This window comes from Microplitis mediator, chromosome 5, assembly GCF_029852145.1.
Source record: "Microplitis mediator isolate UGA2020A chromosome 5, iyMicMedi2.1, whole genome shotgun sequence".
Taxonomy (NCBI): Eukaryota; Metazoa; Arthropoda; class Insecta; order Hymenoptera; family Braconidae; genus Microplitis; species Microplitis mediator.
In genome coordinates this window covers 18,502,651-18,530,158 of record NC_079973.1, presented here as the reverse complement: position 1 = coordinate 18,530,158, position 27,508 = coordinate 18,502,651, and the positions used below count along the sequence as shown (strand labels likewise).

Here is a 27,508-nt window from a genome sequence, read left to right as displayed (position 1 = left end):
ACAAATGTTTTATAAGAACATATAATTTTTTTTATACTTTTTTTTTTTCTAACATAAATACTCATTTCATATAAAAAAATGATCTGCATCATATATATTCCCCTGTTTCTCATTTATTTTCACACGGAGTGCTACTCGAATGTGTAACGTCGAATTATGTAAATCCACATATAACTTTTGCAGTTTTATCTTGCTAGAAAATCCACGGGGTTAAACGCTTTTATTTGAACGTATTGCGAGAAAACCTTCAACTCAGATAATTTAAAAAAAAACTATTCGAAAAATTAATTATCAGTTATATAGAGCAAATGCTTTAGCCTTCACTATTTATCTGTTTTTATTTTTCGTCTTTCTGAAATATTATCCCCTTACATGAACTTTTTTCATGAGTTATAAGTGTTGAAAAGATCCAATAAGGGCTTATGTTAAAGTACTTGATATAAATAATTGTACTGTAATATACCCTCAATCATCAGAAATACTTGCTTAGCAATATTCCACTTATCTTTTACCCATAATACTGTTTTGATCCAGTCTTCTCGTAACGATGTCGTCAAATAATTCTACAAATAAAAAAACTTCAATCAATCATTTTTTTTTATAGACCATTTACAGTTTCTTTTTATAGCATCACATAAATATGTATGCTTGTTATTTTAATAGAATCAGTCAATATTGTGTTTATGATATGGACTGATATTTTTTTTTTTTAATAATTTTGATTGCTGGATATTGCACATGATTGCCAGCTCTCTATCACCCCCCCCCCCACTCTGTTAAATATTTTATTTACCGCATCAAGTATTAGCAATAAAATTATTTGAATTTCATTGAATTATTATTTTAATAGAAAATCAAAAGAGAACGTTAAATATTGGTATTTAACGAAAAATTTATGAATATTTTAGCACAGTACATTTTATTAATAATTATAAACACCCGAGTAAACAAAATTTGTTCCAAAAAGGTTCATAACAGTGTACTTACAAATTTGAAACGATTCTGAACTTTAAGCTGATCATTTTTGAAACATTGAAAAAATTTAAGATCCCTGAAAAATGAATCATGTATTGCCATATATAAAAATTAGCCTATATGCTCCATATATTCCCATGTATAGTCAATTTTCATATGCGCCCTATACATGGGCATACACGATTCATTTTTTCCCGGTGAGTCAACAAATTTTTCACTTAGTACCTCTAAGGCATGTTTTAAAAATTTTTGTTAACAAAAATCATTTGATTTGAGAATGTCGGTGGTTTAAAGAACTTTGAAAAAACAATTTTAGAACCAACTATAAATGGTTTTTAACTTTTATCAGCACTTTTCAAGAACGAGGTCAGAAGATTGAAAATTATTTTCACTTAACTTTTTTTAAGTTTCAAAAATGATCAACTCAAAGTTCAGAACTGTTTCAGATTTGGAAGTTTATTATAATAAACCATTATGAAAGGAATTTTTTCTTACACAATTAGTTTTAATAATTTAAAAATTAATAAAAAAAACTTTTAAACTTTTTTGTGGCATATCAATCTGTAAAAATTGTCTTTCTTGTGAAAATTTTTGTAAGGTAGCTAGGTACTAAGTAGTTTACATTAATAAATATATTAAAATACTTGTTTATTTTAAATAAGTGATATTGGTTAATTAAGAAATGAATTTTTATGTGAATTGTAGGATAAGATTTGTAAAAATTACCCATTGTGGAGGGTGACGTAAGGCATACGAGGCATCGGCATGTTACAATCACACCGATTAGGGTTCAGCTGTCCGGAAATGGTAAGAGTAGTAGTCGAATTATTATTTTTTGTTTTCCTCCTATAAATCTTTATATTGAATAATAGTTCAATTTTTATTATCAACCTAACAAATGAAGAATTGGTTCAGATTGAGATTTTAATTTTCACGTCAATCAAAACTACTCGAGTTTTAAATTAAAATTTTATTTACAAATATCGATTGATTCGTTTTTTTAATTAATTTCATTTAATTTCTACCATTGCAAGCTCTTGTTTAATTTTTTTTTTTAATACAATTTTTACAATTTAGCTTTACAATTTTCCATCTGAGTTAACTCGAGCTAATTCAGTTCCATTATAGAATGTGTCGTTGTTTTAATTTTTTTTCTATACGAAATATGGAATTAAGAAATGATATTAAGTCGGATTGGATGAAATTAATAGTGGGATTCGATGTCGTTTGTTGAAATGGATGGCAATTATTTGTCATGAGCGTTTTTGATTCATAATTTGAATATAGATGAATATTGCATTTGGCTTTAATCGAGTTATCAAAAGTAACTACTCCGATAATTGTGTATCAATTTTTTAAAAAATTAATTCGTTTTTAATTTTCAATAGATCATAAAATAATTAATTAATTAATATTTATTTTCAAAGAATGGCCAACGATATGCATTGTTAAAATTGATTAAATCCAAGAAGATGAAAAACAATCTTAATAAGTCAGAAAATCTCTATTTATTTTTATGAATTGTGTTGAAAAAAAATAAATTGATTCGATTCATTTCGTTTTTAACTTGTATATATAATCATTTGAAGTGCCAATGTATTAAAAAAATTACTTTCAAGATTAATAGATATTTCAATGGCTTGTTCTTGGGAGAATGTTTTTATATTTAGTTGCCGTTTATTTATATTATATATATATATAATGTTCTATTATTAGAAGTACAAATTTCTCAAATTTATTTATTGATAACATACGTCTATCATCGATTCATTAACTTGAGGAATAATTTGTTTGCTCGCAATAACGAAAATGATTTGTTATTTTTTAACTTAATCTGTAGTCGAATGAAATTTATTTTAAAATGAAAATAATTCAAGACCTACAAATCAAACTACGCAGTGATTTGTAAATGAAAACTTACAAAATTTCATAACTTTTTTTGCAATGCAACAGGTGGTATTAAAATTTTTCATTTTGGAAATTTAATTTGATTAGAAAAAAAGAAAAAAAATTTAGGGTTTTTTTATTTAGAATTTTCACTCACGTAATTACATTATCTTAACACACAATTTTTACTTATATTGTATCCTCTTAATTTATTTTGTTTTAGGAAACGTGACAAAGATTGAATTGGAGCTAGAAGAAGCTCCGGATGGAAAGGAGGACAGGCAGCCCGCCATCCTCGTTGGCTCAATGTCGTCGGAATTGGATTCTACAGCCGAAATAAATTCCACTTATCCAGGACGTGAGTGTCTAACTTTATACTTTTAATACATTCAGCAATATACCTTTACCAACTTTATTTATTGTGTCTGACTCACTAGGTTTTAGTTGATACTTTATATAATAGAAAAAAAAACAACAAAAAAAACTATTAATATTATTTCAATGTATACTTACAAATTTTGAGCGCAATTTTAATCTTAAATAGTTTTCTTAACATAAAATTAAAATTAATCAAAATTTTAAAAGTACACTGTAAAAAATCGGGAGTGAATTCGGAGTGATTATGAATTTTATTTAAATCCGAATTCACTTCGTAAATCGGAGTTACGAAGTTTCAGGAAAAATCACTCCACTTACGGAGTAAATAGGGATTTTGTCTTTTCAGTGGAGTGATTTCGCAGTGGTCTAGATTTTATTTAAATCCGCATTGACTCCGATTTGGAGTCTTAAGGCAGTACTCCACTTTGAACGCTTAAAAAAAAGACTATTTTTTTTACTAATTTTTTAATGAGATTATGAATAAAGATCTACATGTAGGGTTCGTTACGCTTCATAAATACACTATTGAAATACATTAAAAAAAAATTTCTTATACATTTTATATACTTTTAACATACAAAAATTTCATTCGAATACAACGCCTTGATTAGTAGGAGGGTCTGCGCTTGGCGCTAAAGTTTCGAAAATGGACAATCTGAAACAGTAAATTTTTGAATTTTTTTTATTCAATATATCACTATTAACCGGCTGAACTTGGATTTTTAATGTACATGGAAAAATAACCAAATGGCAACGAAAATTTAGAAAAACTGCTTTTTTTTCGAACCCTTAAAGTAGAATACTGCTTCAATATTAAAATAAACTCCCCTTCGGAGTGATTTTCACTCCGAGGGGATTAAATAAATAAATAGTCATCCACTCCCTATTCACTCCGAATTCTCTCCGGGTTTAATTCGCGCTCACCCCGCAAATTTTTTACAGTGTAATTAATGTTTTATAATAACATTATTATTATCACAAACTTTAATAATGTTGAAGTATTATCCTGTAACTACATTCCATTATTCCGCGATCATTAAGCAGAGCTTTTATGATTTTCAAGTTTATATCAGATTTAATGACGTGAACTTTATAACTGCGTTCATTCACGTGTAATACTCAATTTTTTGTTTCTCACCGTCGTAATACTAAATATATATGTATAAAAGCGTAATATAATAATAATAATATAAATTTAATCTGTATAATTTTTTATAAAATTAAAATTTTATATTGATAATTTTTTCATAAACAATTACCGTAAAATATGGTCGTAAATCTTTAGCTTGAAATTTAAACTTTCCAAGTGTGAACAATCTGTTTTATACAATACAGCTCTAGTGTAGAAAGTTACTACCGCATTCAATCTAATCTCTCTTTTGTTAAATAAAAAAAATTGAATTTCATGTCTTTTGTATTATATATATTTATTTTTTATTTTTTTTAATCAGGTTATCCACGACCTGGTGGAGCTGTAGTAGTACGAGCAGAAGAAGCACTCATTGTAGTCTTTGTTCTGTTACTTTGGATAGGTGCCATCGCTTTATTCTTTAACCGTTGGGGAAAAATACGGATGTTAGAACCTTACCAGCCAAAATTTCAACAACATCGTAATAGTTGTAGCTCCGTTGATCCAGTACCTGTAAGTGACACATTATATTACTGTAATGTAAATAATTACTAATATTATTGTGTTATACAACACAATACAAACAATGAAACAAAATTACAATAAAAACAATACAATAAAATTATTTTTCAATGTGACTAAGACAAATGAAATAGTTTCTTTTAAATTTAATTGATTAAAAAAAATTCAAATGACCAAATCGGATTAATTTCTTAGACTGAAAAAATAAGTCACGAATTAAAGTGAATGCAATTATTTGATAGATGATTAATTTATCTAAGTAACTCATATATCAAGAACAATTGTTATTTATTTGATTTAAGAAACGATTTTACTACTGCCTCTAACTGAAAATTTTTTTTCTTAATAGATCAACTTGATAATTCAGTAATTTTTTAATATTTCCGGTAATAGTTAAAAAAATTTCGTTATACAAAATGTTATGAAAAAAGTCAGAAATTTTTTTTGAGGAGTAATAATAATTAAAATTTTTTCTTTCACTTAAAAAAAATCAGTTAGATTTATGTATAAGTATACACTACTGTAAAAAATTTACGGAGTGAACGCGGATTCAATCCGGAATGAATGCGGAGCGGATGACTGTTTATTTATTTAATCCTCTCGGCGTGATCCCCAGGTAGGAATCGCCAAGGCTGACCATAGGCCGAGCCTTGGCCCTGTTGTCACTTGCCAAGCTTCGGCAGCTGACCATTGGGCCAAGCCTCGGCCAGGGCTTGGCCCAATGGTTTGATTACGTTAAGCCAAGTCTTGGCAGCTAACCATTGGCCCAAGTCTAGGCCGAGGCTTGGTCCAATGGTTTCATTTAATTAAGCCGAGCCTTGGGTAGTGACTATTGGCCCGAGCCTCGGCCAGGGCCAGGCCCTATGTTTTGATTTTTGTTGAATCGAGCCTTGGGTATTGACCATTGGCCCGAGCCTCGGCCAGAGCCAGGCCCGATAGTTTAATTTTTGTCAAGCCAAGCCTTGGCAGCTGCCCATTGGCCAATGCCTCAGCATGAGTTAAATTTTTATTTAATATTAAAATTATCAACTTTACATGTATCTATATATATGTATATAGAGAAGACCAGGGCATAACGGTCTACCGAGTATACGATTAATATCAAGAGTTGAAATTTTCTAAAAAGTAAAATTATTTCATATACAATAATTTTCATTTAATTAGTTATTGCTATGTACAAAACTTTAGTTAACATGAAATTTTTATTTTTGGCGGGCAAAATGGGGTATCCTTTAAAAAAGTTGAAAAAAAAATTTCTGAAAGTTGATCAAATTTCATTAAATTCAAATTTTTTATATGTAATATACATAAAGAAAAATTACAGTTCACATCATTGGTGGATACGAAGGCAAAAAAAATTTTTTTAGGTGTAATAAATCGTTTCCCCTCGATTAGCTTAATTACTAATTGTTATTTAATAAAAAAATACAAATCTATATTTTTTATTTGTCATTATTGTGAACCCGAAAAACGTGTTTTTTGATTTTTTAGACTACAGATTATTTTGCATTATTTCAAAAATTTTATCAATTAAAAAATAAAATATCATTTTCGAATATTTTTAGTGGCCGAATTTGCCCCAGCTATAGAGAATCAGCCGAAAAATGAATTAATATATCAAATTTTTTTAAATTTAACGATAAAAATATGAAAGAATCATTTATTCAGAATTTTCGGATGGTCCATTCTGCCCCAGGTGTCATGCGTAGTGCTAAAAATGCGCGAATATATCGGATTTATAGCAATTAGACAAAAAAAAAATTTTTTTTTTTTTTTAAATATTTTAAGGGTACTCCGTTTTGCCTACCCTACCCCCTTTGCCTCCCCCCCCTTCACTAATAAAAATACGTCATTACTCATCAGAGAATTTCGTTCATTAAATAAAACTACAGTTCACCTCATCTTTACGGTTTAATATTTTTGAATTAAATTGTATTTAAATAATTAACAAGCAAAAAAATCAAAATTATCTGGACATCAGATTTAGCACAGTGGATAGCGTCCCGGCCTAGTAATCAGAAGGATCTCAGTTCGAACCCCGATAGCCCCCAAATAATTTTATTCGTTATTTCCCATTAATTCAGTAATTAGTTAATTACACTCCAATGTAATGTCGATAAAAGAGTGATCAAACTTTTTTTTAATTATATTTATTAATTTAAATAATAACATTTTAGATCGAGCATTGGGTGAGCCTTAAATTTTTTGCTTTCCGAGGTTTGGCCGAGGCTTGATATTTTGTTCCCCAAGGCTGGGGACATGGCTATCATCCAAGGCTTGGACCAATCCTTGGCCCAATACTCAGCCAAGGCACGTGCCAAGCCTTGCATAATCCTAGTGACGCTTGGCCAAGGCTTGGTCCAAACCTTGCCCAGTTGTTCTTTCCTACCTGGGGACGTTCACTTCGAAGGGAAGTTGATTTTAATATTAAAACTCCAAATCGGAGTGAATGCGAATTGAAATAAAATGTAGACCACTCCGAAATGACTCCGCTGAAAAGACAAACTCACTACATATTTACTTTGTATGTGGAGTGTTTTTTTTTAAACTCCAAAACTCCGAGTGACGAAATAAATTCAGGTTTGAATAAAATTCGCAATCACTCTGAATTCACTCCCGATTTTTTCTGAATAATAAATTTATGTTAATCAGATCAATGTTTTGGTTTAATTCAAACAACTTAAATCGCTAAATTTTAAATGTATGTAGATCTAAATTGGTAGATGTAGATTTAATTGAATTTCCGAATATAATCATAGATGTGACGTTAAATTTGCCAAGGTCTCACTAGACTCGAATAGATATAGATATTTAGAGATAAAATTTTTAATTATCAAAATGCTCTTCTGCATATCTCTTTATAAATATTATATAACGTCTCTAATGATATATTAAGATTTTACATATTTACTATTTTATAATAATGAAACTTACGATCCGTACTTGTCCATATTCTTATATATCAATTTTTATAATAGTATATTTTACACCTCGGGCAGTAAAATAAGAAATGTCTCAGATCTCATGTAATGTGATCTGAGGCTTTCTTATTTACTGCCCAAGGTGTAAATACTATTTTTCTCCTCGACGGAGGCGGAAAGCGGTAACTTCGTTTCGAACAGCGGGAGAAAAGTTGACGCTTTTCGCCCGGAGGGGAGAAAAATATATTTTGTCCAATAAATAGTTCATATTCATCACAATGAAATTACTGCTTTTAATTAATATATTAGTCTAATAGTTTAACGTCTAATCAGAACAAATTGAACTAATTCTGTCAAAAGAATCTTAAAATTTACGGATTTTTTAATTTTGAAAAAATCAGAGCTCACCCTGTTAAATTTTTTAATTACGAATCGAATTTTAATTGTTTTTTATCGATTATACAAGTCAGTAGGTAATAAAATTCCATATTATGGATTTAAAAGTGCATAAAGGTCATTTAAATAAATATATACTTTACAGTTAATGGTAATGTTATGTATGTAATTAAAATGTACAAATACCAGCCATTTAGCTGTTATCATTTAATCTCCATAATATATAATGATTTGTTGATCATTCATTACCTATCACTATCACATACTTTTAACATTTATGTCGATTGCAATTACACTCCATGCTTTGAAATTGCTAATGAAATTTTCCAATTAACTGATATCCACTTTGATAGCATACCTTTCTGTTGCTTTCTATTATTTTAAATTAACCAGTAATACTTTTTCATTACTTTAACATCATTTATCATCAGTCATATTAAATTTATATAAAATTCCAGTTGATAATAAAAATTATATTGGGCGTCAAAAAGATAAATTGAGATTGAGATAAAGATAATGATACTATAATGTAAAAATAAAAATACTATAAATTCTCTCGGCTGAACATCGCATTAGATGCTTGAATGAGAGTATTATTCTATATAGTTATCTAATTTTATCGATTTCCAATTGTCATGCATACTTTGAAATACAAGTGAATAGTAAATTTCATAGAACTTTATGGGTTTAGCTTTGTCTTTGTAGTTATACTAGTCCAGCTGCAGCTTCATCCATCCAAATGTTAATCCAATTTTCCTATGCAAATTCACATGGTATCCATACATCAAAATATGCAATTTCTGCCAATGCACAAAATCTAAAAGCAAACAAGAAAATATTAAACTATAATATGTGATTTTTAGGGGTGTGTGAATAGTTCGAACTTATGAATTATTCATATTGAATCGAACTATTTGAAAATTTTCGAAAAATTGACGAATAATTCTAAAATTTTTTTCTTGCTCCACCCGTACGAATGTACGGTTTTTCGGGCCGCATTTAACGCCAGAAAGAGCGACTTTTTATGGTCTGCTCAAATTGCAGCGCGCTCTGTCGGGCTACGTGATTTTCAGGCCGGTAGTACAGCAATCTCTATACTAGCATAGCAGTATTCAGTGTCGTACCGGAGTTTGTGTACAAAAACACAACCTCAAAATATAATTACTCTCATAATAAATAATATAACAGCATAATAATGAGTAAAATATATATAAAATATAAAATGTACATAAAATATAACAATATGTCTATAAAATATATACTCCAAGAATTTATCACTAAAATTTAACTTGAATAAAAGAAAGTAACCACACCAAAAATGAATGACTCTTCGTCTCAAGGTTCTACCGACGAGCAATGCCAAAAAATTATTTTTCGTAATTTTAAAAACTAAGCGTTCTATTAAATAAAAATTGAATTTTTGAAAACTGACTAAAATTTTCTCGATTCGAATCGAGTAATTTAAAAAGTTACACATAATTCAAAATCTTTCGGATCATTCTAAAATTGACGAATAATTTGAAAAGTCATGAATAATTCGAAATGGTTGGAATAATACGAGAAAATTCGAATTATTCGATTCGATTGTGTCTATCGTAGAAAAAAAAAGGTTATAATTAAGTTTTTTTAATTTTATCTTTTCTATTATACGATATCTTACGTGAAAATATTTTTACATTTAATTACACTAGTTTACATTGCACAGGTGCCGTCTTTTGTACATTTATTTCAATGCATATTATAATTATGTAAATTATCTATATTTAAATGCTAACTAAAACCAATCAGGTAACTTTTTTCCATCATAAGATTTTTTAAAGAATATCAAATTTATCTTTTATTAATATTTAATGCATGTTATGAGATATTGTATTATATGTATGTAAGTCTGCAAAGCCTGATTATGAAAGTTGATATATTACATTTATATTTTTTTTCTTTTATATATAATTATATTCGAACATGTATGAGTTCTTTAAAAGCTCGCAAAAGCCAATGTACGGATAACAACTTGTATACACATACATCAGGATTTTTAAGTGGGATTTATTGATGTACTATAACATACATGTCTACTTGCTGTTTTCATTTTTGTTTTTTTCTTGTTTCATTTCTTGTACGATCTATTTCGAGTCCGTGTAAGTCTTAAATAAAAAACATGACGCAGTATAAATTTATATATGTTTATATATAAGCTTCCTTTACTACACACACACACACACACACACACACACACACACACACACGCGCGCGCGCGCGTGCGGTACATGCATTATATTTTCTTAGCAAAAAGTCTCTTATCCTCACTTGATCTGCCAGGATAATGTAAACATGAGTTTATCTGAAGAAAAAAGTGAAAAATAATATCTTAAGAATAAAATCATAATATTTTATTAAATAATTGAACGGCTTAAAATTATATTTACTCTGCCGCACAAAATTAAAATAGAAATTTATGTAGGAAAATAAAGAAAAAAAGAAAAAAGGAAAGATATAACAAGAAACTTAGAGAATAAAGGCAAGTTTTCGATTGCTTATTCATTGACTTTAAAATTATATGAGGTTTATACAATATTTTAAAATTTTCTTTACTTTTAAAAGAATATTAAATTAGTTACGTTTAGCAAAGTTATTTTTAACCACATTATATTGATAACTATGAAAGTAATTGTGCAAGGCAAAGGCACACTAATAGTCTACATGCTGAAAAAAAAATGCTAACTATTACCATCTTGCAGTAGGGAATGACTTCTATATTGTATGTGATAATCATTACACAGTTAGAAATTTTGTGTATTTGTGTTAAAAAATTATTTGGTTAAATTTCTTGTGTTGATTTTTAACAAAGAAATCTGTTAATTCAACATAAACCGTTTGTGTTATTTTACTTTAACAGATTTTTTATGTGAAATGATTAGAAAATCTGGAATGTAACACATTTCTTGTGTTATTCAAAAATTAACCCAAAATTTGTGGTGTTCAGCTAAACACTCCCACGCGTTTATTTATTACTATAGCCAAGTAAAGCAGTGTATCGCAGCATTGTCTGCCAGGAAACTTAGATTATAATTGATTAACAACTAAATATAAACATAGATAATTTTCATATTTTTATGATCAGGTTCAATAATTTTTTTATTCTCTTTTTACCGGAGGATAATTCATAGCTCCATTTTTTAGAAAAATCACAGAAACTCGAGCTAATTAATTAACAATTGTTTGCTAAATTGGCATAAGTTATCTTAATCTTTAAATTTAAAGAAGTGAATGATTATTATTTAATAAGGGGATCAAATAAAAAAAAAAAAACGCTGACCATTAATAATGTAATTCTTGGAAAAATTGAAGACAATTATTGAAATGAAATGTCAATACTCATTAAAATTTATTTCATCACTTTTGTTCCTTTTATCTGGATATATTTTTTATGCATTTATAAAGGAGCATTTTATTATTTGAATTAAAAAGGAAAAAAAAAAACGTCGTTTGTTTCAAAAGCCTTTTAATCAATTAGAGTGGGAACAGCGAAGTTGGAAATGTAATCACAGTGGAATTTTAATAAATTATATTATTTATTTTATATTCAACATAATAGAATAACTAAGCACATAATGTTCATTTTGAAACCCAAAGTTCTATTATATATATTTTCTAGATTACTTATGCTCATATATGTCTGAATTAGTTGTAAATTTACCAAGCCTGTTTTAACTTTAATTCAACAAACAGAAAGTACGACCTTAATTGAATTAAACAAACAAAAAGAGCTTTTGTTTCAATAAATTTTCCTAGAAAATAAAAGAAGAGTAATAATATATATGATACAGCAAAGATTTTAATTAAATTGAAATTCGTTTTTGTTTAATAAAAATGACAGTATACGACTTTGTCATTAATGAATAATTCAGTTAATTAACTTTTGAATTTTTGTGTTAAATATAATATAATTAAATTTGAAAACAAATTTCTGATGTTAAAGGGAGATTATCAGTGATTATGAGATCAAATAAATGTTGGCTCAGTAAATTAATTTAAATAATTAAATAATGCTGTAAAGCAGGAAAGTATCAAATACATGCAGAATGTCATAAAACGGAATTGGGAAGAATAAGAAAGGGATCTTCTCAGTGAATAGCTTATATATATATTGAGAAAAATAATCGGATAGTCTGAACTGGGAATCGAATCCAGACTAGTTAGGCAACGCGTCGGTGCTCAGTAAATTTAGACTTCATCATTCTCTGCCTGTATCTATACAGAACCGTAAGAATCGATTCTTTACGCCTGAAATCGCAATCTTAGACATAGAGGGCACTAATTGAACCGGGATTTTTTTCGGATATCTTTCAATCATCTCTACAATTTTTGAAGTATATCAAAATAGGTTGAAACGTATATCATCATATCGAGAATTCATTAAGTAATAATTATAATACAACATAGGGTTAATTCCTTAATGTGTTGCTTTCAAAATGAATAATTTAGTTATGGGGAGCCCTGATGTCAATAAATTAAATGATTTCTTGTGATCACGATAACTCTTGAATAAAACAGCTTACAGACCTGATTTTCTCTTATTTAGCGTTAGTTAGTGACTACAAGAACCCTATCGTAAATCACTATCCAACTCTTCTTGGTTTAATTGCAATTAGTAAAAACTTAAAAACTTAAAACTCACGAAAAATTTAACTGCCATTTTTATTTTTACTGTTGTTATTATTTTTTTCATTTTCTGTCTCCAACGACTACTGGCAGCAGCACTGGCTCAACAGAAGGATTGAAAAAAAAAGCGACATATCTCAGACAAAACGGCGGGATATTTAAAAAAAATTTGAATATAAGAAATTAAAATGAGAATAAGAAATAAAAAAATCAAATTAATAATTTAAAAGTTGAATAATAATTCATAATTTGAAAAAATTGAACTAATATTATAAAATAAAAGGAATGATTTAAAATAAAGTCAGTTACTATTAGTCAGTTACTTATTTTAAATAAACATCACATACTTGATTTATTACAAAAATAAAATAAATTAATATTTCGATAATCTTATATTGAAAAGATATCATAGTCGTTAGCCGAAGGATGAACCGGACTACGTGTGATTGCAGCTTTTGCTTTTGGCTCAAGCAGTCAACTTTAACCTCGTCTGAATTGTGTTTGATTCCATGTCACACACTACATTTAGCATAACTATCTGCATTGAAATTTAAATGTCTAAAGCTAACAGAAATGAGACAATTTAAACCAATAAGACATGTGCAAACTAAACTGTTAATTTGGTTGGTTAGAACGACATATAGTTATTTAAAGTTTTCAATTAACAGATTTGATTTTAGCAGGACTGTAATGAAGTCAAAAACTAATTTAGTGCACAGAAACTATTAGAAGTTTTCTGCCCTAGGGTCTTCCTTAAGAAGCCAATGATTTTAAACCCGCTAAATCGCGTTGCTCTGAAATTGGCTTGTATTGACTTTCTAAATGGACATTGAGACTCGTAGTTTCAAGCAGGTGATTGGAAAAAAAAAAAAAATTTGGTTGAAAATTATAGCTCTTACAAAACTAGGGGCTATAAATGATACTGTTTATTATTTTTGTAAAAAAAGTATTTTTATTTATAGAGCTCGAGAAAGTCTGATTTATAGACGAAATGTTGTGATCAATGATTTACTGAGTCAACATTTATTTATTTGTCTCTTTATTTTCTGGTAATTCTGACTTTGGAATTTGAATTTTTTTTTTATTAATTACTTTTCCAGTAATTTATTTGTTTTGCAATTTGCTGAATGTAAAAATATAATATTTATAATAATATCTCAACTAAAATCATACTATAAATTTACTTTTTACATTACAGTTTTTTTTTTTTTTATACGTGCTGGAGTAGTAAAATTTTTGTTATCAACCGTTTGCAATAAATATTATTAAAACTTCTGCATAGTAAAAAACCGGATGACCGCCCAAAGATTATTAACAACGAAACAAAAAGTTTTAAATAGCAAGTGAGAATTTTGCGGTATTAGTCAGAACTACACGACGGATTAACTTTAACCAAAAGGACTCTAGTGGTTTCTGCATTGAACATACTGCATACGTATTCATTGCTCTTGAGTTTACGGAGAAACTGTGTACATACTGCATAGCAGGTGTTCTGTGTCTACAATAATTAACTACTCTTCAAACATTCGGTAAATCAAATTCATATTCCACTGCTATAGTTTCGTAAGTTATTAATTTTGCAAAGTATAACTTAATAAATAGTCATAGCAATAATTTAGATATTTTTTTTTTTTAATACATAAATTAAAATATTTATGTATTTAATTACCCAAGTATAGTAATCACCTATAAACTACGAATTCGGGATTGTATTTCAAACAACAATTGTTTAAATTTAGACAATAATACACTGTAAAAAGAGCGGTGTTAAAGTGAAATAACATCGGTGTAGGCGGTGTAATTTGTTTGTGTCAAAATACCGGTGTTATATAGGTGTAAAAACAAAATTCCACGTATAGAAATTGGAATAAAAATGTATTACATACAAAGAAATATAAATATTTAATGAATATTATCTGGAGGTAATTTAAATTTTGCTATGTACTTATTGATATAATTATTTATGTCATACATAATTTATTTAAAAATTACACAATTTTATGACCACCATTTCAATCAAAAATAATTTAATTAATTAATAAAAACACCTATTTAACTGTAGTGATCGAGTAAGTAAAAATATTCACAAAGTTAAATATTTTCAACACCGAAAAATATTTTAACACCGCTAAAGAATATTTACACCGGTGGCGATGTTTTTTAACACCGCCTTCAGTGTTAAAATTTAACACCTATAGGTGTATACACCGCCTAGACTTACCCTGATTTTTTTTTTTACAGTGTAATTATAAATCAAATAGTAATTTTTTACAATACTTTTTACTATTTGGAATAAAAAAAAATGATCTTAAATTATAAATTACTGAAATGGTTGTATAAAATATAAAAAAATTGTCCCCTATAATTAAGTACTGTTTAGCGAAGAAACATATAAAATTTATTTCGTGTTAATGATCTTTTTAGATTATTCAAAAATTATTTTTCAATTTCACTAAGTTATTCATCGATATATTACATTATTGCGTGAGGAGTTCCTGCTATGATTGAGGTAATTTATTTATAAAATACTCTATTATATAGCCACAGCATTATAATATATGACGCAATATCATTTTTAAAAATGACATAATAAAAATAGTTTTATTATAAAAATAATTGTCTTTCGAGTTTTTTTTATTAATATTTTAAAAATTAAATTCAATAAAAAAATGTCGATATTCAATTTACATATAGTCTCTTTGTTCTGTTTTGGGTGTTCCATTATACCACGTAATGACTTAAATTTAGCAGAATCGAAAATCAATACCGCAGCGTGATTGTAATTAACAATAATTTGAACAAATGAAATATTTTATTGTCAGTAAAAGCGTTGTTATAACAATGATGACAGTATAGTATACTAAACGTGTTCGTTCTTGTGAATCGAGAAAGTGCATTGCAGCAGTTGCTGGTTAACCGTAGTATCGTACGATCCATATTCACTTGAAACTCATTTATCTTCTGTTCCTGCCCTCTCGTTCCTCCTTTATACTGTATTCGAAATGTAATTTAAACACCTACTATGACAATTTTTCGTTTATATATGTAATAATATATACCCAACGCTATGTCAAGGCACTTCCGCTATATATTATATCATTTTGATTTACAATAAAATAAATTAGGCTTGCTAAATTAAAGTTTTATTTTTTTATAATTTACAATTCATTTTTAACTCTATATATCCACAGCATCTATCCATTGTAAATTTGCACCAATCCCACGTTCGTTCGTTCGTTCGTTCATAAAACATGTTCCATAAATTTATCGACGCATGAATGTCACAATTTATGATTCCCCAACGTGTTGGAGTAAATGCGAGAAAATGTGACTTGGGAATAAAAGAGATGAAGAAGAGAGAACGGATTGACGTTTATCATGTTTTTTTTCTTAATGCTTTTCTTGGCATTTATATACATGTTCATAAACGTACATGTATTGACACCAAGATATTTATACATGGAAAAATTTTTCATTTAGAATTGCTCTGAATATTTTCTGGGAAACATTATTCATCTTGAAATTTATAAATATATATGTTTTTTTTTTAAACGATTATTAATTTAAATTATAAAAGTTTAAAATTTGAGATAATTAATATTTGTATGAAAAAACTTATTTACATTTCGATTAGCATGAAAAATATTGAGATGAAAGTAAAATTTAAATAAAATAATTTATTCCGAAAATTCATTAAAAAAATTTTGATGACTACTAATATTTTTTATACTTCAGGCAAATGTAATTAGTACTTTGTAGTAGAGTATATTTAATTAAGCATGAGCTTTTATGAATGTCGATGTTGAATAATAGAAGCTGTTAAAAAAATAGCATATCCAAAAATTTTAACTAAAATAATTTATTTTTCTAAAATTTTTATTTTTATGAATTTTTTTTTTTTTTTATACTTCAACTCTCAAGTTTTATATCAAAACATTTATTATTTAAATATACACATGAGTCATCGCACTTGTTGAAAATATAACAAATATAATTGATTTTTATTTTTTCGAAGCCACTAAATTTTATCTAAAAATGAAAAAATAGTATATTACACACCGAGGGAAGTAAAGTAAGAAATGTCTCAGATCACATGTAATTGTTGGCCGAGGCGAAGCCGAGGTCAACAAACATGTGATCTGAGGCTTTCTTATTTACTTCCCGAGGAGTGTATACTATTTTTCTCCTCGACGGAGGCGGAAAGTGGCAACTTCGTTTTGCACAGCGGGACGAAAGTTGACGCTTTCCGCCCGGAGGTGAGAAATAAAAAATTCTTCGAGCGGCATTAGAAAATTTGATTTCAATTTCTTTGAATTCAAACAATCAGTAAATAATTTCACGTATTCAGGATGAAAAAAGTGAAGCATTCCTTTATTCAATATTTTCTTATCATTACACTGTAAAAAATCGGGAGTGAATTCGGAGTGATTACGGATTTTATTCCAATCCGAATTCACTCCGTCACTTGGAGTTTTAAGAAAAAATCACTCCACATACGGAATAAATAGAAAGTTTGTCTTTTTGGCGGAGTGAATTTGGATTTAACTTCAATCCGTATTCACTCCTATTCGGAGATTTGATATTAAGATAAACTCCTTTTAGTCGTAATTTAGAACTAATTTCACTACGAGGAGATTAAATAAATAAATAGTCATCCGCTCCGCATCCACTCCGGATTTACTCCGCGTTCACTCCGCAAATCTTTTACAGCGTACTTAAGATAAAATTTATAAAAATATCCCAAATTAATCATTTTTTATTTAATTCTAAGGCTTTTTTTTTGTTCGTATAAAGCAATGAAATGTTTTTATGTCTTATAAAGATCTAGACAACATAATACTAAAGTAAAGAGTAAACGCTATAGGTATTCTTTATCGGGAAACGTGATGTTCGAAAATAGGAGTAGACGTAGGTATATTTTATAGATAATGACATGACTAGTGACTAGCCATACATACATACAGGTACATTTTGCACGAATACCTAAAGTAATAAATATCCATCAAGTAACTGTGGTCAAACTAAATACCTTTGGGACGATCGAAACCTCACTGTATTTTCTACGATTTTGACACCCATGTTAACTTGTCTCTTCGTAAATATATATACATCCCTGCGTTACGGTAATTTCTGTGATACCTGTTTACCCAATGAGCTTACCTCATGAGAATTCGAACTAACACTACAATATTGTCAGATGGTTGGAGATAGCCAACGAGTTTATTGTCCCTCAGTGATAGTTAGTCACCCACAAGGTGAAAACTTTGTCCATGTCTCGGTTCAATCAACTCCCATTGGATCTCCTCTTACGTTTGACAGGTACTCGATTTTCACGTTGTCTGGTAATAAAAGCAACGAAAAAAAAAAAAAACACATTTCAACACATTCAAGACTTATTTGAATGTCTAGCAAAAAAAAAATAAGTTAAATATTAACGCTGTAAAAACCAATAAACTTATAATTTTCAATACAAAATTCATAAAAAAAACTTTTAACTAATAATGTTTTTAATAATGAACAGTAATTGTCTGACATATTAAACTAATTTTTTTTTCCTTTTAATATAAAAAAAAAAAAGTATAGAGTTCAAGTTAAGGACATTTCAGGTTACGTTATATTGATTATCTTATGCTTTTAAAGATATTAAATATTTATAAAGTAAAAGTCAAATGTTCAATATTTTAATATAGAGTATAAGTTAATAATTAATTTAAATGATTTAACGAAAAAACTTGTTAATAGTTGAGTTTCGAATTATATTAAATGAACATCTATTTTATTAAACAAATTTTTTTCAACACATTAGAAATTTCATATCGTAATCATTTTTTGCCGTGGGTTCAAATGAAATAAAGCCTACTAGGCCCTAAATATATACAACCAAGTCTGTCAAGAAATTTGAGAATGATTGACGTTTAGGGGAGACTAGAGTAAACTGACTCTCGATCAAAGTGAGATATCGAAAAATTTTTACCTTATTTTCAAAAATTTTTTTATGGAACTTGTATATGATTCAAACTTAATGTTAATAAAATTAAAATATTTTCACAAAAAAATAATAAATGATTTTAATTATTTTTAATTTGAATAGTAAATTACCTACCTAGGCCAGTAAAATAAGAAAAATCTCAGATCACATGTAATTGTTGGCCGAGGCTGACAAACATGTGGTCTGAGGTTTTCTTTTTTACTAGCCAAGGTGAGCATACTATTTTTCTGCTCGACGAAGCCGGAACGTTGCAACTTCGCTCAGGGCAGCGGCCCGAAAGTTGCCACTTTTCGGCCGGAGGGCAGAAAAATTGATTTCTAACAGATCGCATTCATTTCAAAGTATGAGGGAATTTTTTGAACATTTTTGAAAGGATATCTCCAATGTGTGTAACGATTTTTTTTAAATGCTTTCATAATTTAAAATTATTAAATTAATTGAATTGATTCTTTAATATAGTATACTACACACCTAGGGTAGTAAAGTAAGAAATGTCTCAGATCACATGTAATTGTTCGGCCGAGGCGAAGTCGAGGTCAACAAACATGTGATCTGAGGCTTTCTTATTTACTGCCCAAGGAGTGTATACTATTTTTTTCCTCGACGGAGGCGGAAAGCGGCAACTTCGTTTTGCACAGCGGGACGAAAGTTGACGCTTTCCGCCTGGAGGCGAGAAAAAAAAATTAGTTCACATTTGAAATTTTTGATAATTACAGTCGAATTTATTTTTATCAAATTTACTTGAAAATAATGTGAAACTTTATTATGGATTCCCCGTGAAAAAAAGAATGAATTTGGCAAGATATGGTTAGATCTGGTCAGATAAAATTATATCTGGTCAAATTTAGAATTTGGACATTACCATATCTAGAAAAATCTCGTTAGTGATAACAATGCTCGTTAATGTTTTTTCCTGATTTGGTCAGATCTGGATGTAGAAATTCAATATTTGACTAAATGTAATTTTATTCTACCAGATTTGGCTGTATCTCATTAGATCAAATCTTCTTCTTTTCACGAGAAATTTAAATATATGAGAATTGAAAAATGTATTAAGTTGATGTGTTTAAATATAAAAAGAGAAATTGTTGGTGTTACAGTTGCGTTCGTGTTCAAAATTTAATATTCACTGTGTGGATCATTCGCAATGTCAAGCAGTAATTCGTCCAAGACAAAACAGCGTATTTGTGGATTCAAGTGCTTCAATGTTAGGTGAAAATGGTAATTTTTCTCGACGTACTCGAAGTGCTTTTAATCTTCAGTCATTGGTACAAACAGAAATAAGTGGAGGTGAAGAACAAGGTCAAATTGAAGAAATTATTGAAGCAGAGGAAGAGATTATTCCAGTGATGAATCTAAAGTCTTTCAACGAGCATCCAAAACCCTTAAGATCATTTCAACGTGAAAGAGGAATGAGTATTTGTCAGTTTGATAGAACAGATGTACTTGTTAGGCCATTGCAACGTGAAAGAGGAATGAGTATTTGCCAGTTTGATCGGATGGATGTTCTTGCTAGGCCTTTACTTAGAGACAAAGGCATGAGCATTTGTCATTTTGACAGAATGGACGTTCTTGCACGTCCACTTTATCGCGGTAGCCGTCCTAATATTTTAACTAATGCTGAAAAACTTGAAACCTTAGGAAAGTCATCACAGTGTTATCGTGATAGTAGAGCGAGTATTGGGAATGCTGAAAGCTTTACAAAGGTTCTTCATCAACGATCAAAAGATTTTAGACCACCAAATCTTGTTAGTACTGATAGGGCGGAATCACTTGGCCGAAATACTTCGACGACACTGCGAGAAAAAACAGCCGCCACTACCACCACAATCACCATGGCCACCACCACTACTACAAATACTTTTACTGGGTCTACTACTATATCACCGAACGATCGACCCTCGTGCAGTAAAACACCCGACATAATTCTTGGATATAAAGCGACTTGTGTGTAATTTGTCAGGTGATTTTTCTTGCGTATCACTACAGTCTAGTCTCTTCCTCTGTTGTAATTTTTTTATGCAGCACGGATGCATTTAACGACTGAGTATTGGCCAAAATTTTTTTATTACGAGTAAATAAAAAAAACTTTATTGTTTGTATGTTTATTTGTTTTCTTCTTATTTTGATATTTTCATTTACGTTAAATATATATTCATTTACTTTTTATTTATATGTGTGTACTGCTTGGTATAATTTATTATTATTATTAATTATTTGTGCTTAGAGATACTAAGAGTTATTGGTTGTGTTAATTAAGTTATAAATAATGAAATGAGAACAGGGAGAAAGTAAAATAAAAAGAAAAAAAAGTAAATTAATGAAATTGATGATTTATGAAATTTTAGTGTTATTAATATATGTTATGAAAATTGAAATATTATTGGTAAAAAAAGTATGGTGAGTGATGATGAGATTTGAAAAATTTCAATTTAAAAAATAAATACTTATTATATATAAAATAAATAGTATAGGGAAGACCGGGGCAAGACGGCCCACCTGGGGCAAGAAGGCCCACCTCAAAAATTAACCAAATTTTTTTTTTTCTTGTTTTCTTTTGATTATCACAAATTTATATTATTTACTCATTTTTAGCCCGATACGTGAAACTTGGGGCAAAATGAACCACTCAAAAATTCTAAAAGAAAATGTATTTTATAGTATTATAACCTAGTCATGATTAATTTAATAGAAATATCATTTTTTGGTTAATTATATGGATTTGGATTAAAATAGAGCATTTGAAAAAGTTAAAAAAACCAATAATCAATTTTAATTAAATAATTTCAATAACTTCTTAATTTAATAATCAATTTAAATTAAAATTCAGTTGTACAGTATTTGGTAATATGCTTGGAAAAAAATTAAAACACTCAATTTTTTTCTACAGAAGTGAAAAAATGACTCGTATTATATCAAAAAAGGTTATTTCGAGTAATATTAAAGTAAATACAGTTGTTAAAGAGAAAAATATAAACATTTGTTACGCGGGAAATTTTTTTACAATTAAAAAAAATTAATTTTTTTTTTCATTTTTTTTCGGAGGGGGCCGTCCTGCCCCCAAAAAAAAATTTTTTTTCAGGAGCTTCACCAAAATTTTGGTGAATTGAGTTCAAGTTGGACAAGAGTAAATCGACTTGATGGTTAAAAGCCACAAATAATAATAACCGGCTTAGGTGGGTCGTCTTGCCCCGGTCTCCCCTATACTAAAATAAGTTTTAATTATTTTTTAAGATTAAAATTTTTAATCTTAATTTTTTATGGTACATAATGTAATAATTTTTGTAGTAATAACATTAAATTTTTTTAAAGAAAAGTTTATAACATAATTGTATAATGATAAATATATCAAAAATTATTTCAGCTCTCACTAAAAATTCACACTATTTAATTTATCATACTTATTATGAATATTCTTAGTCCGTTTCTTCATATTGATTTGATCGAAATACTTGTGTCTATATAATTTAAAAAAAAAATAATAATAAATAAATAACTCAGAATATATTTTTGTACGATATTTGAAAAATACTTCTGCGACCGGTTATGATTAATAATATAAAAAAGCAAATGAAAAACGATAATAAAAAAGTCGTTTTAATTTTATGGGGAAATATTAAACGTTGAAATAACACGTTTTTTTATAAACCACATTAAAGTACGAGTAAAAGTGATTACAGTATTCTAAATGATTGTAAGGCGATATATTTAGCTTTTTGAAAATAAATTCGTTTAAATTTAATCAGCAATTTATTTAAAAGTATGAAAATAAATCCGGATATAAAAAGTAATTTTTTTTTTCTATAAAAAGTTTATAAAAGTCTAGTTTATTAATTTTAGTAAATTTTAATTACATTTCTTACATACTTAAAAATGGTGCCGCGCTAAAAAATCTATGGACAAAATATCTACGACAAAATATCCGCGTGAAAGTATTGACGGACAAAATATCTACGTTCCAAAATATCTACGGGACACAATATCCGTGGATAAAACATCCACTGACAAAATATCTGTAGTCAAAATATCTGTGGACAAAATATCCATATTTAATAGATGAATTAAAGAAAAAATATTCATATTTTTATTTAATTTCGTCAATTACTGGATTGTTTTGAGCGTACTTGAGTAGGTGTGTTATGAAGTAGCGGTAAAAGGCTACTAAAACCTTTGATTGAAATATAACATATATATTTTTTAATAGATAAGTGATCCCTACTTTACACACAGAATATTATTTCGGTCGGTAACTTCGTCTGCAGACATTTCATAGTGTTTAAATTTTGTCCACGGATATTTTGTCCGAAGATATTTTTTCCTTTGGATATTTTGTCCACAGATATTTTGTTACGGAACCCTTAAAAATATAAATTTTCCCGAGTCAAAATATTAAACTTACATTTAACATATGTTAACTTATAGAACTTTCATAAGCTTAGTGAACTTACATCAAACTTAAATAACTTAATGGGATTGATTATAACTTGAATCGACTTAAATAAAAATATTGACTTAATTATAATAATAAATTTTTTTTCTGTTCACTCCAAAATTGAGTGAGTTTTGATGATTCTGGAGCAGCTTTCTCGTAGATAAGTTCCTCGAAAAATTTTTTTCCTTTCAGCGCGTTCCCCAATGTCACCTGGAGTAGCTGGTGGTTCTGGTCTGTGAGGAAGTTGCTTTGGAATCATCCAAGCTCACTCAAGTTTGGAGTAAACAGAAAAAAAAAATGTTTCTGTCCCCTCAACAAGTTCCTTAACGACAACTGATGCAGCATCACTGCTCGTCTTCAGGAACTATTAAATAGATACAATAGATTATGTAGCCTTTTACTGTGGCTTCTTTTTAGTTTTGTACTGATCAATCTCATTAGTACATTCAAGTTCACTTTGGGTTATTTATATTCCAGGTAAGTTATAATTAAGTCAATATTTTTATTTAAGTCCATTTAAGTTGTAATCAAGCCCATTAAGTTATTTTAGTTCGATGTAAGTTCACTAAGCTTATGTAAGTTCTATAAGTTAATGTAAGTTAAATGTAAGTTCGATATTTCGATTCGAGTGACTGCTCATCAGTAGTTTAAATCGTGTACTCGGATAAATCTTATAAACTTTAATATTTAAATCCTTTTTGCATATCTTCTTCTTATTATTATTATTAAATTGTAATATAATAATAATAGACTTGAATATTTTAAAAGTATATATTATAGTACTGTAATTATTATCTAGATGTATTTCAACGAATCTAATGACTGGATACTTAAAATTAATGTTAGGAAAATTATATAAATTAATATATATATATATATTAACTATAAGTGTATGAGTTATATAAATTATATATGTATATCGAATGTAATAATAATATATAAATGAAAATGATAAGATTTTAATTACGTATATCGATAATGAAAGTAATGTCCGATATTTTCGAAAGCACTAAATATTTTTTTACATAAAACAGAAAAATATAATTATTTATTAAAACTATGTGTGTAAATATCAAAAGATATATAAAATAAAAAAAAAAGTTACTGAACAGTGTACAGACCCTATCCAAATAATGATGAATAAGATAATAATAATAATAATAATAAATGATAAAATCTTTCGAAATGTCATATATTACTTTCTAAATTGATAAAAATATAGATATAGTCAATAATTGTTTATTAAAATAAAAAAAAATAATAATAGTGTATGCTTCGTTGATCGAAGTTGGGATAAAACTTTCAGACCAAGAGATTAAAAAAATGTTTAGTATTTTAAAATTACAATTTTATCTTAAACATTTATGGAACGATCATTAAATGAATTGATCGATATTGGAATATGGGACCTTCTGTTAATATACTTGATATATATGGAATACATAGTAATAAATAATATTCGACATTTCAAATGTTTAATTATTCATTATTATACATATATATGTATTGTACTTATATTCAATGGCTATGTCTACTCATCAATATAAAAAAAAAATTATTAGACTGCTAGTATAACATATTTAATAGGTTATTACATGTGACGGTTAAAAAGTAATAATGTAATTGAAATTCATTAATTAATTAATAAAATAATTTTTTTTCTTCAACTTTATGACAATGGTTCAATTTTGTAAATAAATTATGTAGGACCTCAGTCATGATGTGTGATGATTATTCCAATTGCCAATGTATTTTTGTCATTAATATTTAAATAAAAATAAATTACAATATCATTTGTGTAATATATAAAATTTTTCCATATAAATTAATTCATTTCATTTATTTTTGTAAAACGTGCACACGGAATACTGCAATGCATTAACACGTTTAAAACAGTATTTTATTACATGGAAAAATTGAAACCTGACTGGTTCCTGTGCAGCACGACTGAGTCGTGTGCAAGAAAAAATAAGGGCAAGCACACGACTGGTTCTGGTGCGCACACTAACCAGTCGTGTCTAGCACCGTACTCAGTCTGGTGCAGCACCTGAACAGCAGCACCGTAATCAGTCGTGTGCCGAACAATACTGATTCGGGTGTGCACACGACTCAGTATTGTTCTGCACACAACTGATTACTGTGCTGCCGTTGTTACTGTTCGGGTTGCGCACCAGACTGAGTACGATGCTAGACACGACTGGTTAGTGTGCTGCACAGGAACCAGTCGGGTTTCAATTTTTCCGTGTATTATTAACTTCGTAGAATTCATGATCATTAACGTTTAAACTATCTAAGAGAGGTAAGTGATGTAAAAAAAACTCGGTGAAATGTCTGTTGGGCTCTGGGCATGAACTACCGTCCTTCTGGTTGCTGGGTCCAAACGGTAGCTACTGGACGAACCTACTAATGTTGAACTGATACATTTATATGATCTATTTATTACACCATAGGTATAGCCAAACTTGGGTAATCCTACCTTGACCCAATTCTGAGTTGCCATTGGACGGCCAAGGCAGGGGCATCCAGTTTTGGCCCAAGCTCGGGTAATCATTGTAACGGCCAGGACTAAATACCCAATCTTGAGCCAAGCATGGGCCAATATAGGTGTGCCAAAGCTAGGTTCCCCAGTGCTGGGCCAAGTAGGACCCCGTCGTTCAACTCTGGCAGCTTCTGCATGGGCAGCTTTTAGTTTCACACGATTTATAATTTTTTAATTGTACAACTTTTTTACTCTTACGCTACCCAAAGGTACATATAATTCCTTTACGTACTTAAACCTTGATTTATTTACTTCAGCCATTATATTTACAACGAATTGATAATAACAGTAAATATTTATAAGAATTTTAAAAAATTATAATAAAAAACTTTTATTTTCTGAGTGGAGGCGCTTCGCTCTCACCCCCTAGCGGGGCTTCGCTTTTGGCCCTTATATCACCTAATATTGTACAACTCACTTATCTACTCCATCGTCTTGTCATCGTATTCGTAAAAAAAAATTAGTATCTGCAACTCATGCTCACATCTCGGATCTAATGCTTGTTTGTACTAAATATATAAAATGTTATTTTTTTATAAAAAATATGTGAATTATGGTAGGGTACTACATTATTAATGAACAAATTTATTTCAAGTGTGCTATTAATTTTTTCTATTTATATATATGGGGCAATGGTCTATAAATGTAACATAGATATTTATAAGAAATCGTTTTACATTAATATGCATGCGTTTAAGATTGTTTTTTTAAATAAATTTTTTTATGTTTATCGAGAAATATTATCCAAAGTAATTTTCCGTGACAGTGTTACGTGATACTCTAAAACAAAGTCTAATAAGAGTGATGTATGAGATATAGGTGAAGGGTTTGTAAGAAAAATCCATTTGCTACGCATCACTTTCGACCCCTTTTATCTCATCGCTAAAAGCATAATTCCGTTAAAAATATATAAATTTTATCTTACATAAATTGATTTTCAGAATATTTTTATTAAGACCTAAAAAAAAAAAAAATTTATTTTATCAAGCGAATTAGAATTTCCCTTTTTTAAGCAAAACAAGATAAAATAAAAAGAAAGAAAAATGTTTTAAACATTTGAATTGACACTGGGTGACAAAAATAGTTTTAAAACTTTCATTATCACTTTAAATTGGATTTTGTATTCTTGTATCTTGAACATAGCGCGCATGGGAATTCTTATCTAACAAAATTCAACGTAAAAGTTGAGCTAGACTTGTAAAATATAATACAACAGTATAGAAATCGTGATAATATTTTACTAGAGTTAAAAAAGTAAGATTTTAGTTTTATTTAGTTTTACATAATTAAATTTTATTAAATTAAATATGCATTAGATAACTAGTCTAAACAATGTTGTCTTTTTATCATGTATATTTTTTTTATTTCATTATTCTACTATCCATTTATCAGATAAATTTCCATAGAATTTTTATTTCACATCTTGAATGGTTTTTCACTTGACTGCATATTTAGATTCACGATTTGAAAGTTATCGTCCGTATTCTCAAAAATGATTCTCACGCAACGAAGGAGAATGTGTCGATAGCATATGATATATACTTCCAAGAAATCACCAAAAATTTTCAAACAATATTTATGAGTATATGTGATTTTGATTTTATATTTTTATTTTATAAAAATATATTTTATTCTTCTGTTCTGAACACTCGTAAGGCCATCTATTAATATCGATTGC

At 28.5% G+C, this 27,508-nt stretch overlaps 1 protein-coding gene across 4 annotated transcripts in view; it reads left to right on the top strand.

Moving 5' to 3' along the window:
* The window catches only part of LOC130668320 (uncharacterized), a 43,313-nt gene extending 18,281 nt beyond the window's left edge, over positions 1 to 25,032 (top strand). For 3 of the 4 annotated variants that reach the window (XM_057470551.1, XM_057470553.1, XM_057470552.1), the window contains exons 2-5: positions 1,681 to 1,782; positions 3,086 to 3,220; positions 4,692 to 4,882; positions 19,960 to 25,032. In XM_057470551.1, coding sequence (XP_057326534.1) covers positions 3,169 to 3,220; positions 4,692 to 4,882; positions 19,960 to 20,814 — 1,098 coding nt within the window. In that variant the 5' untranslated portion in view covers positions 1,681 to 1,782; positions 3,086 to 3,168 and the 3' untranslated portion in view covers positions 20,815 to 25,032. The remainder of the gene's footprint in view (positions 1 to 1,680; positions 1,783 to 3,085; positions 3,221 to 4,691; positions 4,883 to 19,959) is intronic. The other variant, XM_057470554.1, reaches the window with a different exon arrangement.
* The last annotated feature ends 2,476 nt before the right edge of the window (positions 25,033 to 27,508 follow it).